The following is an 18156-nucleotide window of genomic DNA, read 5'->3' as shown; positions in this document are numbered from 1 at the left end:
TATAGATTTTTTATTACATTCTTTTCTGTCATAGTGCTTCAATAACAATACATCTTGAGGGACTCTTGTGTAATAAATGAAAGTTCCCACCAGAGGGCTCCCTTAGCAAGAATACAAAATGCATTCTGCAAGCTTTTATAGAGTAAATGAAGTGTGTATGTGCAGGTTAAAGAACCACACCAAATCTAAATCTCCTCACCAAAATAGCACCTTCTGCAAAACAGATGTTGTGGGGGTCAATGAGGAGGACCTCACAAGAGAAATTACTTTATAAAAACTAAATATCTTCTTTTAAATCTAACAGTGCCAAAACCTTTCTGCTGTGCATCCAAAGAAGCCAAGTCCCCTCTTATGTAAGAGGAGCTTTTAGTTCCATTGGGATGCAAAGCACAATACAAAAGCTAGAAATTATTATTTACAAAAAATACATTTTTGTAGACTGGGCTCCCTCTCTTTAAAATATGCTTGAAGCTGTGTCTGTTTAACAAGCCAGTCCTCTGGGTTTGGTGTCAACTAAAATCACAAGCCTACAATGAATTAGTATCATAATTAGACTAAAAGTTTTCTGAATTGGTTTCAGGAATGCCATGCTATAAGATGTATACAGCTGGTAATAAATTCACAAAACAGAAATCTCTCCAGCCTGTCCTTAATTTAATTTGTTTCTCCATTTTAAGATGTAAAAAACAATGTCTAGACACAGGTGGGAATTGTATTCTGTCAAACACTCCCATGTAAGGGAGTTTTAGAGGATCCAATTATTCAAATTCCAGACACCCAATGACTAAAACAACAGACCTAAACAAAAGTCAAACTCCAGCTAAGGACCTGGACCAGCTGCTCTTGGTCCACGCAGAATACAGTCTTTGCCTTGGCCAACTTCTATGCGCTTTAAACAGCTTTAAAGGACCAAATGAACATAAGAGACCATTTAACCCAACTAGCTTGATTTTTTTCAGCTAATTTCTAAAATTAAATTGCTAATTAAATTCGCCATCAAACACATCCAGGAGGAAACATGAATAACAGCTTTATGTCAGATTGTTTCAGACTCCCACAACCCTTTGCACTTCCATGTGTAATTTTTTTTTACTGTTGAATCTGAAGAAGTCCTATGTCCACTGACCTTGTCAATGCCCTTAAGAATTTTGAATACTTGAATCAGGTCCCATAACAGTCTTCTTTGTTAAAGACTAAAAAGCTTCTGTTCCTTTACAGTTCAAGACAGCTGTTTTACAGCTTTCTTGTATATTGGTAATCAAAACTAAACACTATTTTTTATGAGATCTTGGCAGTGCATCATACAGGTTTAGGATAACATGTCACACTTTAAATGCTGTGCTTTTACAAATAAACCCTTCAAACTGATATGAATCTAAGTTTATTTCTACCTGCAATAACTACCATGTACACTTAATGAACCTTACATTAAATGTCATAAGACACTCTATGGTCAATTTAAAGGGTTCAAGAATGACTAAACAGAGTCTATAACTCTACTAAGTTTCAAAGCATAAGCATGATACATTTGTTACATTAAAAAATCAGATGCTATTGGTAGATGAAACAAAAAGAGTGCAAATTTAACAATGGAGCAAAAAGCTTTCATTGTCTTAGAAGAACACATTGACATATACCATAAGCTGTTGTTACCTATTTTAGGACGTTGTGGGTTTTGCTCTTCAGGATCATCTAGGAAAGCAGGCATGTAGTTACTGAGATCAGACTGCAGACAGTGCACCAGGTACCTTGGGGAAAGAGAAACCACATTGTTCACATTCATTCCTCCCTCTACCAGAGGAGAGGACAGTGCCTCAGGGGTATGAGGTACAGATATCCAATAAACAATACGCAAACAAGGTCCTTCAAAAGCACAGTCAATCATTACAGAGCACTAACGTAGAACACCTGGATTCTTTAATCCTGCAACTGCCCATATTTCATCCCTTATAAAACTTCATAATTGAGTTAACCTACCCTGTTTGATCTCTACAGAATTGTATATGGCAATATAAACAATCATACGCAATCTCTCATATTTTTTATTCACGTTCAATAATAATTAAGAGTGAACTGAGCTGCGCTATAGAAGTGTCTTACTTGAAGGCCATTTGGACTAAATGGGCCAGGACATCCTGAGCGTCTAAGGTGATGCGACTGAGGTCTTTGTCCTGTTTGATGAAGTTGAGCAGCTCTGATGCATTGGCCATCCAGAACGCCAGGGCTCCAGCGATATTCTTCTGTTTCTGTCCAGAAAAACAAACAAAAAAAGATGTTGAGAGTGAATGTCAGGTAGGAGAGATCCAAAACAACCTTACAACCAGTATCAGCTCTTCAGGGATAGACCAGCGCCCCATTCACGCCTTAATCCCCCAGATACCAGACACGGCTTCACAGCCACACCCCAGATTTCGTCTGCTTTGAGAGGAACACTAGACTGCGTGCAGCACAGAAAACAGGTCAACGCAACATTAGGGCTCTGCTGATTTCAGGCTATGTATCACACACCTCTCCTGAGAATGGACTACAGATGAGATGAGTTAGGCAAAATAAAATGTCAAATTTCTTATTAGTTTTGCCCACTCCAAGAATGTACAGCTATCTTGTTTTAATGTTCTTAACCAAGCTGAGCTCCTAATGACCTAATTCGAATATGTAGTACCATAACTAGACAAGTATAACTACTCTTCCCAGCACGTATGCCTTTTGGTAACATTGCATGAAGAGAGCTAAGAGACCTGCTCCATTGCTGTCCTCAGACCTGAATTACATCACATAGGAATTGGTGAACTTTTCATAAATGGCTGCTATCCTATATGATAAAGGAGTAATCTATCCCTAATGAATTTACCAGTTATGATTAAAATTCAAAGTATACAATATCAGTGATATGACATTAAAAACAAAAACAATACCATAACAGTCCTCATTTTTCACTGCCCCTGGTAAAAGTGACCAGGTAATTTCTTAGTGAGGATTAATATTACAAAACATTCCAAAAAATTGATTTGATTATATATATTCGATTGTCCATCAGGGACTGATTTTTTAACTACACCTAATAAACTGTTTATGAGCAGTTCCCTGACCCTTGACTGACCCCTCACCTGCTTTGAGAATTAAATTAAAACTCTCTAGTAAGACAGATGACTGCTTTTGATACATGGCACTCTGAATTGCAGTATGCTGCATTTTGTTACATTCTTCAAGGTCAAAACCAGTAGCTGTGCATACCACCCAACCTTGTGCCATTCAAAGCTCTTTTCAAAATCATAAAAAATGACTAAAATTGCACCCAAATCAGTTACAAGAACTGAAAATCTGTACACATTTAAAAGTTCTCTAGCTTTCTGAATACCGAACCGGTTCTTCTCTTAATAAAAATAATTATAATGTTTAGCTTGGGAACACAAAATTTACTACAGAGGTCAAATGTGATTCTAATTATGGGATAGGTGGCTTATTGAATGCTGTATCTGGTAATCATGTGTGTTAAAGCCCCCAGTTTGCAAAAACAAAAAATATATCTGAAAATAAACAAATACACAAGCTGTCTTTTCGGAGAAGCCAGCTGGTGTGTATTTGGCACTCATCTACCCCCCCCCCACAAACATTGCACCCCCAGCAACAGAGAAGAACAGGAACCACAGACAAAATAATGACAACAAAAAAGGTAGCAAAAGAACTTGGGTTGTTTCTCATCCACACTGAAGTGCCGTAAGCAGAAATACATGGAATGCCAATAATAAAGTTGCACAGTCAAAAAGGTTTTAGTACCGCCATGTTCCAAGTTGCTGAATGAGGGGTTATGTACTGTTTTAAGTCCAGCTGTTGGAAAGGGATTATTGTTGTGTGCTTGTTTGGAATTGTTTGGTTTTCTGATGGAAAGAAGCATGAGAAACGGAGCAAAGCTGACCAAGCCAGGATCAAGACCCCTGGCAGAAGACATTCCTACCTGATCCCCCTCGGCAATCTCCTGCAGAAATAGGTCAGGGAAACAACACCCAACAGGACAGAGAAAGAGACTGTCAACAGTCATGGCATGGACAAGAGATTCACAGGCATGTACAATCATCACACACACTTGGCTCTCTGAACAGCGTTTTGAGTTTGAATGAAGGCATGTTAGATTTGATCCGGAAGTTTAAAAAAAATGATCAAAGTAATGAATGGGATGTAACACCCCTGTCAAAACTAGAAAAACAGAGAATATGAAAGAACACTTCACCAACAATCTAACAAAAATGAACTAATTGTGTTGGCTAGGTGTTAATGACAGCAATGCTTCCCAACCTCACTCCTGGGAGACCTCTTGTTCTGCTTTTTAAAAACAATTTTAAGTGCAGGCATCACAGATGCTGCACCAGCAATATTTTTCATCTTTGTCTTTCTGAACAACTTCAAGAAAGTGCAAATAGCAAACACCTCATCTATGGTGTTTAAAGACACTACATCAGAAGCAAAGGTTTTATGAAAGATGTAGAGGGGAAAAGTAATGCGTGTTTTGTCCTGGTGGCCTCAATGGCAGCAACATTATTCTAACTGTACTGTGTACAGTACAAAAGACCACTTTTCTATAAAATTTTGATTAAGAGAATATTTTTTTATTTAGTTTTATTTTTTAAGTGCGAGATGCAACACCAGTTTGTTTCACATCACAAAAGGTGGCCAGTAACAAGAAAAAAGATAAACTGAAAAACAATTTTTAGCCGAAGATATCTAGAGGCAAACTTTCATTCACAGAGCGAAATCACCCAATATTAAAGGTCAGTGATATAGAACTGATAAAAAAGCACAAGAGGACTGGGAGTAATAAGGATTCATTGCTTCTTGTAAAGACACTTTTTCTCCTGATCAGAATGTAATTCTGGTTTGAGGGAGCTGTGATGCACTCCAACCAGACATCAACCTGGCTGTTACAGAACTTCTATAGCAGCACATGTATAACAATTTTCATTAGACTAAGTAACACATTTCGATGACGTATACAAATTAAATCTGGGAAAGTCTCTATTGGACTTCATATGTGGCAACTCTTTCTTCTATATTGTAGCAAATCTGAGTGTTGGTGAGCAAGGAGTTTTGACATTACTCTTCTACGGAGAACTGTGGAGGTGCTGTCACTATAGCTAAATCTGAATGTAATGCATTTTTCTTAAACACTGTACTTAGCTGTTGTCTATATCTATCATACCGCAGTGAGAAATGAAGAGATATAATTATGGTTCAAATAAAATGTGTAACTATGAAGTAAAATGAAGAACAAGTAGAAGACAGAAATAGAAGTATAAGACTGAACTATGCGCAATAAAAAATTGTAATGCATAGGACAATAACAATACAGAGAAGAGCCTAAGGCACATGTGCCTAAATGGAGAAACCTGACAATAGAACAAGTGTTTAACTTGTCTAAGCATGTTTAACTTAAAAGTACAGGTGAAAAAACCCAATCCAGACTGGAAATATCTGAATCCTCATCTGTAAACAACAAACATGGCTAGTTAAGTAGCCATACATTTATCATGTTTTTAAATATTAAGGGAAACTTTAGACAGGTGTCCATAAAAAGGTCTTTTACTGGTGCTGTCAACATCAAACAAGGATACTAAATGAATGAAATGAACTTGCGGGAGAGCCAAAAGGAAGGAATTTCACAAGCTGAGCAGCATAACTGTCCTTCTCTCAAGCTGCAGAAAAGCACACTATACATGAGCAAACAGGAACAGGCAACTCACCTGGATGACTCCTTCCATCATGCTCACCATCTTGTTAACTATGGCTATCACCTTGTGTGTGCGCTCGGAGGGGCTCATGTCTGGCCTGTAGTTGCTGGACAACACATAGCGGCAGGTCATGTACAGCACATATGTGGGAGACAGTTTGAAGTGGACGGTGGAACTGTTGGTGTAGTTGATGATGGCCGACAGGAAAGCATCTTCAGCTGCAAGAAAATAAAATCACTTGGTAACGCAGGCTTCAATTATGTTGAGAGTGACGGCAAAGCTTCTAGATTGTGTACCTGAACAATGACATTCAACTGGTAAGCAAAGGATTCAGCTCACATCTAAAAGTTGTCATTGCAATTACAACATGGGCAGAAAAGAGCCCTAATATATTTAATGACTGAACTGTTTTGTTTCTAATAAATCCTAAATTCTAATGACATTTCAGAATATCTGTTATAATTATATAAAAAATTATATAAAAAAATAATTATAATTATATAAAAAAGAGAAATTGAAAACATGGTTCAGCATCTCTGACACAAATATTACCAAGTATTGTAGATCCATTTGAACTTTTCAGGTCTGTGTGTAGGTATATACTTCTGTTTGAGAGAGTCAATTAAAAAAAAAACAATATCTACAACAGTAAGCCTGATAAGATGGCACTGTACAATATCAAAATTAATTGTAAGCTCAGGTATTCAAACAGTTTAATGATATCAATGGAGCTTGTTCAAAGTGATAAAGCCCGCTACTTACAGTTTTCCCTGAACTCGATGCTGGCCGGTAGTGTCAATTCTGGCCCCAGTCCATCCTGGGATCTGTGGAGAGAGAGTTGATTTTCAGTGAACCAGGTGACATAGAGCACATTTATGCCACTGTCAACAGAGGCCCACCTCTCCAAGGGCTGGGCTCTGCACTTCTTGTACAGCATCCTGGGCATAAATCTCTAAATCCTAGGCATGAAGTATAGTCCGTACCCACTTGGCCTTTTTAAAACATCACAGCATTTATTGGACAGCTGGTCCGTACAGGCCTGGCTAGAAAAGCACTCTATTATTGATGAGAGAAACCTCTCTATCCATTGTTAAAGCACACAGCGAGTTCAGTTTCTAACTGTCCCAGCAAACTAGATCAGATATCATACTGCAGAGTCACACTATCCACTGCACCTCACTTCATAAGTATCTTTGTAATATTTAAAGGCTCAAGAGGTACAGATAGTATTTTCCTTTGACAGCTTTTGTAGATATAATTAATATACTCAGGGGAAGGTCAACCACGGAAATCATATTGCTAAAAATACATTCAATCCTGTCATGTTGCTGTTTGTCTATAAAAAAGTCTAATTTTACACTTACCACTTAGCTCTTAGTACATCTAAGTGAATTTAATAGCACACATGAACTGTAATCTAGAAGCAAAATCTGAATGCAGTTTTGGGCAGCAAAATCTATATTTTTTACTGCAAATTCTCTGAAGGAGATGAAAATCTGTTTTTAAAGCTGTGAAACAGTTGTAGTCTTTTACCCAAAGATACTATTCAGCATAATTGCACTTTCTGTACCTACAGTAGAATAAGAATTTGTTGTATGTTTTCACAGGAATCTCTATTGCTAGAGGGGATAAGGTCATTTTAAATAAAGAAGGTTCTTGCAAGTGTGCTTTTCTAAAGCTTTCACAATATTTTATAAACAATGTTCCAAGACTATATGTTGTCTTGTGACCACTGCTCACAAAACCCCATTCTGCTCATATCAGTTTACCACAAATGTAATAACTGAAAACAAACTACACATATCCGGTTAGCACACTATGTATATCCTTCAATGTTCCATTACAAGTTAGTTAATCAGTATTTTTTCAATTTTTGTTTGCTGAACAGTGTTTCTTCCTCCAAAACCTACAACCATTTTCCTAATGGAATGCAAATGATTTTCTAGAACTAAGGTTAAATGAATAACAAATTAAGTTTTCTCTTGCTAGGTTATTGCATTTAAAATCCCCCCTCTTGCTTATAACCAACTTTATGTTCACGAAATCATTATCAGAAAAGAAATGTGGCTTTTGGTAGAACAACTTTAAAATCTGTCCTAGGTGTCCACATGGTTGCTTTTCAGGACAGGACCACATTTCTAACAATAATAACAATCCCTCACAAGCAGAGCCACATGCTCTAGACTGAGCCAGACTGTTCTCACCTGTTATCCTGCTGCTCCCCCCTTACCATCGGCTTCACCATGCCTCTCTCACTCAGGTTAGATGTGGGGCCTGAATGTTCCATGTCCAGTTTTCCGGAGCTCTGAAATCAAGGCAACAAAGGTCACATCCCAAAGAGACGAAGAAGATGCCCTCCTACTAACCGTGAAGCACACATTCAAGCAGGAAATGGCAGGCCTTGTTTTTCGTAACCTCACCAGGATGTATTAAAGATAAACAGGAGTGTCTCATAACAGGTAGGTGTCTGCCTCTATTTATTTTAAACTGACAGGTCATTTTCATGCCATTGTTCCTGTGCACATTTCCACTGGCACATCTCAGCCACACCAGGGCTGCCTAAGGACAGTGTGATGTGGTATGAAAATAGTGAGTCACTTTTTTTCCCATTGGCAAGTCATGTAATGGAGATGTTAAACTAGTGTTATGATGCTGTAGGTCTGAGTGTTACCAGATGCTGTTTTTCATTTAAATTATTTTTTGATTTTCAGATTCTGTATCAATTTAAAGATTTCTCATTTTCTCACAGGTATCTGAGACATAAATATAATTTTACTATGACAAATGACAGCTTGATTAAAAACAATTTTAAGGATAATTTTCTTATCCAGACAACATACATCGTTAGAGTATGCACAATTGATAAATTATGCTTTATTTATTGAAGACTGTCTAACTCAACGGTTTCTTCTAGTCCAAATGGCTCATCACATGAGATTTTACTGCATTTGATGAACAATAAATACAAATATGCCGTTCGCAATCACGTGTGGTTTTCCACTGTTTGGCCAGATGTGATGATCAATCTTGTACAAAGAGTTTTATTTTTTTTTATATTCCTACAGACTTGGCAAGATTAGATATATGAACTATGAAAGTATGAAAGTTTGAAGTTTTTTTTGGCACAGAGGACACTTGCAAAAACATGGTACAGTGACTAATAGGTATGGTAAAGGTCACAGTTTCAAAATGTAAATATGGGGTGTAAATCTGTCCAACGCGATAACATGAGAATTAAGTCAAGATAGGGATATCAGCAGCAGTGGAAACACTTTTAAGGGATTATTTAGAGCTAAGTTATGGCAGCTTTTATAATTTAGGCAATGGGTTAAAATCAGCTGATGAAGTTGGAGAACAGCATCTGCCTCTCATGCAGCTGTATAAGGTGTAAGTAAGGTAAGCAAGTCAAATGTAATCATAAGGTGACATGTCTCAAAACAAAAATCTTAGGGAAAACGTAATGACCACAAAAATAAGCTTACAGGGGAAGCCCAGCAACATAAGGCCTTAATTTAAAAATAAAAAATACTTAAATACTTAAAGATAAGGTACCTTGCTTGGTGGGAGGGCCGCTCCACTGTGGATTTCCCCATGCAGGTCAAAGGTTGTTTCGGGAACACTCCTACATGAGAAAGAAGAGGACAATTAGAACATTCCGTATTCTAGAGGTGGTAGACTTACTGCAACTATGTTGAAAGCAGGCCAGAGCACTAAAAGTTCTGAATGAGAGGGAGTCACTTAGCTCATCTAGTTCATTTGGGGGCTAAGAGGTTTAGTTTTGAGGTTCTCCCCAAGCCATGTCTAGAAAGCTTTCAGTTGCAACAACATGGCTTGTTCCTAACTTACACAACTTTAAAGAAAGAAGCGCATCCAGTTCTCAGTCTCAAATTCACACCCTCTTTGCTTCCATTTGTCTTCTGGCTTGTATTATTCTTAAATGATGTCAGAGATTTTTCATAATATTGATGATATCTGCTTTTGTATCATACAATTAGGAAAAAGCAACTGGCAAACAACCTTTTAGTCTAGTTGCACTTAGTGATTAAAATAAGGATTTTCAGGAAAAAGCAGTCATGATTTTGAGGGATAAAGGGGATTTTACGTTTTTGATCTATGCAAATGTTGACTAATCCAGATATAAATGTATCTAAAAAAAGAATATAAATATAAAAGAATAAGAACAAATGGTAAATCTCTTCATAGTCTCAAGTAAGACTCACAGGTGGTAAGACTAAAGGTTGAGGATTAAAGAACAACTATAAGACACTTCTCCAGACCTGCACAGGATGCTTGATTGTAGGATCTATATCTTTACTATAGCTCTCTATATCGGTGCCAGTGCTAAACTGAATTTCAAGCTCCCCCACTGTTGCCAATTTCTTGTCAGTATCAGAACGAGCAAAAACATTTAAGCAGTCAAGTTTTCTATCCACAAACCAAACAGACATCACATTCAATTCAGCAAAAGATGGACTCGTCGGCTTACAGTTCCCAATAAATGACATATACTCGTTTTGGTTGAACCACCTGGTGGGAAGATTCATGCATTACTGGCCTGAAGGTTCAGGACCATCATGCTCAATGAGGAGCCTACAAAACACTTATGTATTGCTTGTAAACGAAGCTCACAAACTCAATTCAAAACCATCTACTTCTGAGCTACTGTAGACAAAATTAATTGGGAGAGCAGTAGTTAAAAGAAATGTAAATTATTCCTCCAGGCAGTACAGGCTCCACGTTACTAAAAGTGCAGGAGCTTCAGTGTATTCAAGGCTGTTTTGCACATTGTGTTCTAGACAAAATGTGTACATGTTAGGGCCTTTTTTTCTCTCTCCCCAGCTAGTATGCTAAAAGTGATACAGCAAAGAAAATAAGTTTATATTTGGTGCATGTGCCAAGATCAAAAATGATTCTCCTCTCCTAAAACATCACACATCTAGTTTGTTCCCACCCAGTACAGTGTTTTATACTCATTCTGAACAATGCTGAGCACCTGCTTTAACTAACACAAATCAGCAGGTCCTTCTGCAGATTACTGCATTGCACTCGTATCATAGAGCAATTCCATTATTGGATCATGCCTTTCAGAAATATAAGAGGCCTTGAGAAATGTTTCCCACTGACATCTTTTAAAGTACAATATCTTTACACTTAAAGCATTAAAAAGTATTAATTAGTGAAATCCACTGTATTTAAAACTGATGTATTATAAGCCGTGTATCTTTTGTTGCCTGGGTCTAGTTAAGACACACTTGAAGCTATACATTTGATCATTCAGAACAGTGTCTAAACAGTGATTAAATTAATCAACTGAAAAACAGAGTAGGCTGGCACTATTTTCATACTAGGACTGAAGTTAATGTACAATCTTTAGAATATACTAATCCCAAACAGGTTCAGAAATCCTACTTACCCAGACAGCAACCACAGTTCTTCAAAGCTCTTGTAACTATATGCAAAAAGCACCAGGTTCTGAAACAGCTGGCTGCATTAAACCTGCCTTCCAGTTGTACGCAAGTAACAGAAGTGAAAAGCTGGACACTGCAGAAATATCGCTGATCAGATTAGACTCCCCATCTCATGGCCTTCAATAACCTCAATGTAATGGAATGAGCTGGACTGGTATAATGCAAGATGTACTAAATGTGCCTTTTTATATAACAAAACATCTGCAGCTTTGCTTGAGTTGATAGCTTTGGAGTTTTATTTTTTAAGGTTTTCCACTTGCCTTGTAATCTACAGTATTTGGTATGTAAAGTGAAGAAATGAAAGTGCTTTGTTATTCAATTTAAGAGAAACAATCTACGATCACATCATTCAGGATTTTGTCTTTTTTAACTGATTAATTGGTTAAGCTTTAAATTTGTAAGCTTTTGCACTTCATAATGACTGTTCCTCTAGCCAAAATAGGCAAAAATGTAAATACTTCCTTTATTTACGAGATTATCTTCAGAAGCAATTTGGTATTTATTTCCAAATCACAAATAAATAATTATCTTAGACAAAGCAGTGAGTGCAGAAGATAAGAAAAATCATATGGTGTTGTAGGAAGTTATCCAACATGAAACTAAAACAAGACATTCAGTAATTCTAGTTTAATGAAAAAAAAATTGGAATCAAGCATCTTATAAACAGTCCTGATTACTGCAACCTGCGGAACAGCAGTATTTTTAATCTCTTCTGAAGGCAAACTTCAGCAATGAACAAAACCTCAAGACTGTGCACAGGAAGCCAACTGAAAGAGGGGTGTCCTAAAATTGTGTATTGTGTTTTTACAATCCCCATGAACACATCAGGGCTCTGACAGGCTGTCAGAACTATGGACACATGCCAACACTAGCATTCCACAAACTGCTCTAAACACTGCTCTAATCTATGTCTGTGTGAGCTAATATTTAGCTGTACAGTTTGACAGGAAACGGCTGTTATTTCTTTCAAACAATAATTAAGTGAAGTTTAAATTTCATGTTTCATACTCAGATTAGCACTGACCACTGATGAATTTAAGCCTTTTAATTTCTATAAATAATACAATTTTTAAATACTAACAGTGGATATTTTTAGAAAGAGCATTCTTGTTACAACATAATATGTGATACAATGTTAGCTAACACGTCACCTTATCATTAGCATTATCATTGCTAATAAATCAAGCCTGTTGTATTTAAAAAGTTAAAACACACTGAGTACCCTTGAAACCACAGATGTTTAAGGGATATATGAATATTAAGCATTTCACAAAATACAGAGTTGTATCTTGATGCTGTATTGTGCATGTTAAGTTAAAGTAAAGAACCAATGACAGTTGTTTCTATTATTAGACGGTTCTACTTTATAACACAGGAAACAAATCTAATTAATATTCATGTCCCATATATCGCACTGACTTGTGCTTGCTCTTAAAGACACCATAACCCTGACAGCTGTTCATTTTATGACTGATATTAATCTGTAACAAATCCAGTCAAAATGGAATTACTGGCAAAAAAGAGAAGCAGAATAAAATCTCACCAGATCAACTGATCTTAGAGGCTAAGCCCAATTAGTACAAATGATTAAACCAGGCAACTGATGCATATGGTCTAGATCACAGGGCAAAAAAAACAAACTACATGGATTTATGCGTCTCCTCCTCTTGCATGTAGAGGTGGGAGTTACTGCAGGAAAATCTGGAAACAACTGGCATTCCCAATTGGGTGGTATGTATACCGTAAAAATAATTGGCAATTTAAATTCAACAGTCGATAGAAAAAAAAGGTTCAGTGAATCAAAAGATGGAAGCTCACCATCAAGTTGTTTCTCTGTAATTCCTCACAACTTACCCTGATTTACTCCTCGGTCCTTTCACCATGGGTCCAGAGTCCATGCTCCTCTTGGACAAGCTGTGGTCATAGCTGGGATCAACAAACTTAAAGACATGAGAGGCTCCAAACTGGACTTTCATGCCACTCCTAAGCACGGTGGTCTCTGTGATGCGCTGCCCATCTACAAACGTCTCTGCTTCAAAGCTGCGGGGTGTCACAGTCACCAGGCCGTCTGCATGCATCAAGTTACAATGGTACGGAAGGATTCCAGGCCCGAAGAGCTAAGAAACAAAGTGGAGTCACTCTACACTGAGCTTTCATTTAAAGTTGAACCATACTGAACTTTTTAGGTTGTAAAATGTTGTGTTAGGTTAACTGACAGGAATAAATGCAATACAAACACTTCTATAAACACAATCTATCTTTAAAACTAAGGCACTGAAAGTTGTTTTTAATTATTATTATTAAAAAAGGTCTGACATGATTTGTCTTGATTTCAATCAACAGAAATTGACATTTCAATGAGGGTGTGCAGTCTTTTGATATCCAATGTACAAAAGGCAAACCACTACAGCTTTCACAGACCAGGTGTCACTATTCAGAAAAGAGACGAAGCTTTGACTCATAATATTTATTTGGTCCTTAATGCATTTATGCTTATTCCTTGGGCAGTGGGACGAACAAGCTTCCTACCACATCTACACACCTGACAGCAGGGGCAGATGGACATAACTATGAAAGAAAATGACCAACGGGTTCTGTTTTATATTTCTTAAGATGACCAGCCTGGTTTTCCTCTGTGATGGAGCTTCACACTGGCACACACAGTAATTCTAAACACATGAGTATCCTCATATAGCAGAACCCGGGTGTGCCTCTGCCAGTTCTCCTTCACAGGAACAGCAATCTCTTACCTGGATGGAATTATCATCCATCTTCTCAGTTCCCACCTCAGTGATGCTCGGCTGTAACCGATAGAGCTTTGGTTTATCCCTGGAGTCAGAGCCATCTGCAGAAGACAGGAATCATTTATCTTCAAGAAAGTGCAAGCTTGCAAACCTTCAGCCTGGCCCAGGAGTCAACGTTCTTGATGAAAGTAATACAATACAGAATCTACAAACCATAACTATTCAAAAACAGAGCAAAAGCAAAAATATGGAGAGCAAGATATTACTTTTCTGCCATTGTAATCTTGGTTCAAATTTGCTATGTATACAAAAACACTGAATAACTTCTGTGAGAGGATGATGACATCAACATCCATGCAATTTATGAGAGAAGAAGAAAACAAGAAATTATAACAAAATCACCCCAAAAAATAAATCTGTATTTTTAAACCATGTGAATCCAAAGTAAATAGAACTTTGAACAACATTTTTAAATATAAAAACCCACAAAGTAAACTTTTATCTATCTGTGACTTTGGCTAATTTCACGGTTAGACCTGTTTCTTGACAAGTAATTCAGAAAATTATCAGATTAGTGTAAACTCAAAACAGAAATGCAAAGAAAGCAGAAGCAATGCAGGACACAGCAAATGAGTGCACTGGGAGAAGAGGGGGGGGTGCTGTTAAGGGCTTGTCAATCATCATCAAAACGGGTGTTGGTACAGGATGAATGGATGTGTGGTGGGGTAAATTACACTTTCTTGGAAATAATACTTCTGCCTCTTGGATTGTTATGAGCCAAACCTGTTTTCAATCATTACAGCACTCTTGATTTTAACATAACACTACGTTTTCTTCAAAGCATTCTCTCAGGACTTCTGCATTTTGAAACAGTCTTCCGTAAGGCATTACAAACGCTTGAGAAAACTCTCACAAGAAATAACTCGTAGAAGTTGCAGACTCAAACTCCTCAACATCTCCAACTGACATGAGAAAGACGCTTATCCAGGTGAGAGTCCCATCTGGAATTTAGGGCATAAGGAGTAAGCTGGACAGCATGGTAGTTCAATACACAGCAAGAGATACTGGGATAATTAGAACACCTAGCTTCCAGCCTAGCTTTGATGATGAGAGAACCCAAGGCAACCAGTGAAAACCCACGCAAGTATGGGAAGACTTTTCAAACTCCACACAGACGGACACCTGGCTGGTCCCAAACAGACCACTGGAGTCGATGGCAGCAGCGAGAGCCATTATTCCACTGTATCGCCAAAAGTCTTTACTCTTTGAGCCCAGTCTATGACAGCCTTAACAACTCATTAATAATTAACAAGTTTCAATAAAATACTTTCTGTATTAATATACTGACAAGAATCATCTCCCATATTAATTCCAATGGCAATTTGTGAAAGTACCCCGTGGTTTACAACTTCAAGCCTTAAAAATCAGGAGGCATCACTGTTGCACCTGGGTTTTTAATGGAAGTGTTTCTGCAGAACATTCACAGATTAACTGCTTTACACTAGCCAAAAGAGCAGTTTTAAATACAGATTTTCAAAGAAAAATGTTACCATTAATGCTCCATGCATGCACCATTATCCCATAGTTTTCATTAAACTGTGTCATTTTTCTTTATCTTTTCTTTTTTATGGTCAAAATGACTTCTTCAAAACTATAGTGCCTGCTATTTGGTAGTAGACTGACATAAAAACACAGGCCATGCTAAAGTTAAATAAATGTTAAGATTAATGCCTCTAAAGTTGACACACAGTTACTGTAGAGTTTATTTATCAACTTGGTGACACATCTTGAAAGAATTAAGATTCAGGACCACATTCTACAAAGCTCACAGTTTAATTCCACTGAGGTTCGCAGTCAAGTTGCTTTCTGCAACAAAACAGAACTTGGTATTTGAAATATTTTTCTTGTCTTGTTGTTCCCAATACTTTCTGGTGAATACATAAAATTATACTTATTTTTGCCAAGACTGGGTAAGAGGAATAGTCATGTTTACATCCTGGAATACAAATTTCTATGCCAGTTCCAATAAGGTTTATATAACGAATTGCCAACTCCTTCATCAATACTTGAAAAGGCATATCAAGGTTTTAAAATATATTATACATGACAACAGAAAAATACAGAAGGACTTCTGCTGGATTAAAAAGTTAACTCTTAATGCAGACTTTCATTTATTTTGTTTTAATGCCAGAATTAGAAAAGGATAGTGATTTACTTTTAAAGAATTAATATTCACTGACATTCAGGACTGTAAGAGAACATCTCTCTAAATTATGTAAGCAAAAATGCCAAGATAAACATATATTAAGGGACTGTGGAGTATTGGCAGGCTTAGAGCTATAAAAACTGACTTAATATAATTGCTGGCTAACTCCCTGAATATGTAGGTATTACACTCATAAGAACAAATTAGCTGTTTATTAGTTACATTTTTTCAAGTGTCAGATTTAAAATACAGGTTTACCCTCTAATGTTTGCAAATTAGCTGTTTGCAGATAATGCAAAAGAAAAGGGCAACCAGTTAATTTCTACAGTTTAAAAACTGTTAAAAACAGTTATCCACATGTTCTGTCTTTAAGGTTTTCTATTTAAATGTATGAAAAAAATGGATTAGTTTTACAAAATATGTGCCGTATAACAGTACAAGTAATGATGTAAGATTTTACACTCTTCAGCAAAAAATGCTGGATCTTAGCATTTTCAATTTCACCTTAAAGGACACTGAAGTCCTGCAGGATCATCAGTATTGACACTGCAGATTGAGTCACAGTCTAGACATCAACAGTTTGAACCCACGCTATGTCAGGCAGCTCACACATATGCTAAAATTGCCATGCAACAATGACCCCAGAACGTGCCAGGACACCTGTGAGCTTGCGGTGACATCGGTAAGAGATTGCATCACTTCTTCAGTTGGTGCAAAATGACACCCCTAAGGCTTTGCAATGCTTGCAGCCTGCAAATTAGCCAAAGGCTTGACAACGGGCATGCCAGAGAATGGCAGTCACTATCCTCATTCTCCCTGTGATAGTACAAAGGGCCATAGCAACAACCTGACCTGCACCATAACTGGTGATAAACTAAATCTAAACCGACATATGACTCACAAACACTATGCCTAAAATTTACAAATGGTATTAAAAACATCAGTAAGAAAAGGTGTGGTTACCTTCCTGGTGGCGATAGTTGTAGTAGGCATAGTGATTCCCTCTCCCTAGGGTGAGGACACATGCAGAGGAGCCAGGTATAGAGACCAGCGGGAGAGATATCACATAACACATGCCAAGGCCAAGGTGGGCAGGAGAGAGAAGACAGTAAAGCGTGAAAACACAGCAGGACAAAGCTACCAACATGCATCACTGCTTCTGCACCACCTCCTTGAAATGAGCTGAGAAACAAGGTCGATTATCAGGCTCTTTCAATTCATAGTCAGAGGTTAAAGCCACAGAGTTATGTTTTTTAAGGATGTTACCCTGTGCACTCCAGAGTGGAGGTGAAATCAGAACATTTATGCAATGCAGTCTGCCTCATTAACTGGAGGAAAGACTGACAGATGCTTCCCACTAGTTGAGACATGATATACATGAAACTGGTATACAGATCTGGCCAGAGGCTGTGACTAGGAACCTTTCATCTATTTTCTATGCCTACGATACACACACTGAGTGGTGTGTGCTGGGCAGCAAAGTAGGAGGACTGAATTACAATAAGGACTTCACAACTACAGAATAAACAAAGTCTTGACACTAATTTTATGAGTAAATGCGAGAAATCAAATTAAATTTATCCCAAATCAACTTAAACAATTTGAGGAATTAAGAAATCAGTGCATTTACCCTGTTAATGTGAAATGTCAAGCCTGTCAGACAAAACCTATAATGTAGATGGCTATTCATAGATGTTAAGTTATTTGCAGTAGAGATAAGGTTTAACGGTCTTCTTTAATGTCGTTACCTTTCTCAACATTTAGAAGATTATCTGGTTTCACAGAACAGAAGAACATTTTCTTTTAATTCAGGTCTGCTACACATTTGTCATACCACAGTTTTACACAGATTCCAATAAACATTTGATGGATGGATGAAAACTTTTAATAGACACGTTCCTTGTCAAGGTAAAGATCAATGGAAAGTAAATTTAAGCACTTAAACAATTCTGCTTCCTTTTCGTCCCAAGGTATAACTAGGCCCATAAGGATTTCAGAAATACACAGATATAAAG

At 37.4% G+C, this 18156-nt stretch overlaps 1 protein-coding gene across 18 annotated transcripts in view; it reads right to left on the bottom strand.

Moving 5' to 3' along the window:
- The window catches only part of afdna (afadin, adherens junction formation factor a), a 172223-nt gene that overhangs the window by 56844 nt on the left and 97223 nt on the right, over positions 1-18156 (bottom strand). For 11 of the 18 annotated variants that reach the window (XM_069179279.1, XM_069179292.1, XM_069179294.1 and 8 more), the window contains exons 9-18: positions 17105-17149; positions 13942-14036; positions 13046-13308; positions 9276-9345; positions 7928-8028; positions 6486-6547; positions 5736-5941; positions 3956-3976; positions 2101-2246; positions 1654-1748 (exon numbers count right to left, since the gene is read on the bottom strand). In XM_069179279.1, coding sequence (XP_069035380.1) covers positions 1654-1748; positions 2101-2246; positions 3956-3976; positions 5736-5941; positions 6486-6547; positions 7928-8028; positions 9276-9345; positions 13046-13308; positions 13942-14036; positions 17105-17149 — 1104 coding nt within the window. The remainder of the gene's footprint in view (positions 1-1653; positions 1749-2100; positions 2247-3955; positions 3977-5735; positions 5942-6485; positions 6548-7927; positions 8029-9275; positions 9346-13045; positions 13309-13941; positions 14037-17104; positions 17150-18156) is intronic. The other 7 variants (XM_069179286.1, XM_069179308.1, XM_069179305.1 and 4 more) reach the window with 3 other exon arrangements.

Source organism: Lepisosteus oculatus, chromosome 2 (assembly GCF_040954835.1).
Source record: "Lepisosteus oculatus isolate fLepOcu1 chromosome 2, fLepOcu1.hap2, whole genome shotgun sequence".
Classification (NCBI taxonomy): domain Eukaryota; kingdom Metazoa; phylum Chordata; class Actinopteri; order Semionotiformes; family Lepisosteidae; genus Lepisosteus; species Lepisosteus oculatus.
Note: the sequence above shows the minus strand (reverse complement) of the source record. Positions and strands in the feature narration are given on the sequence as shown.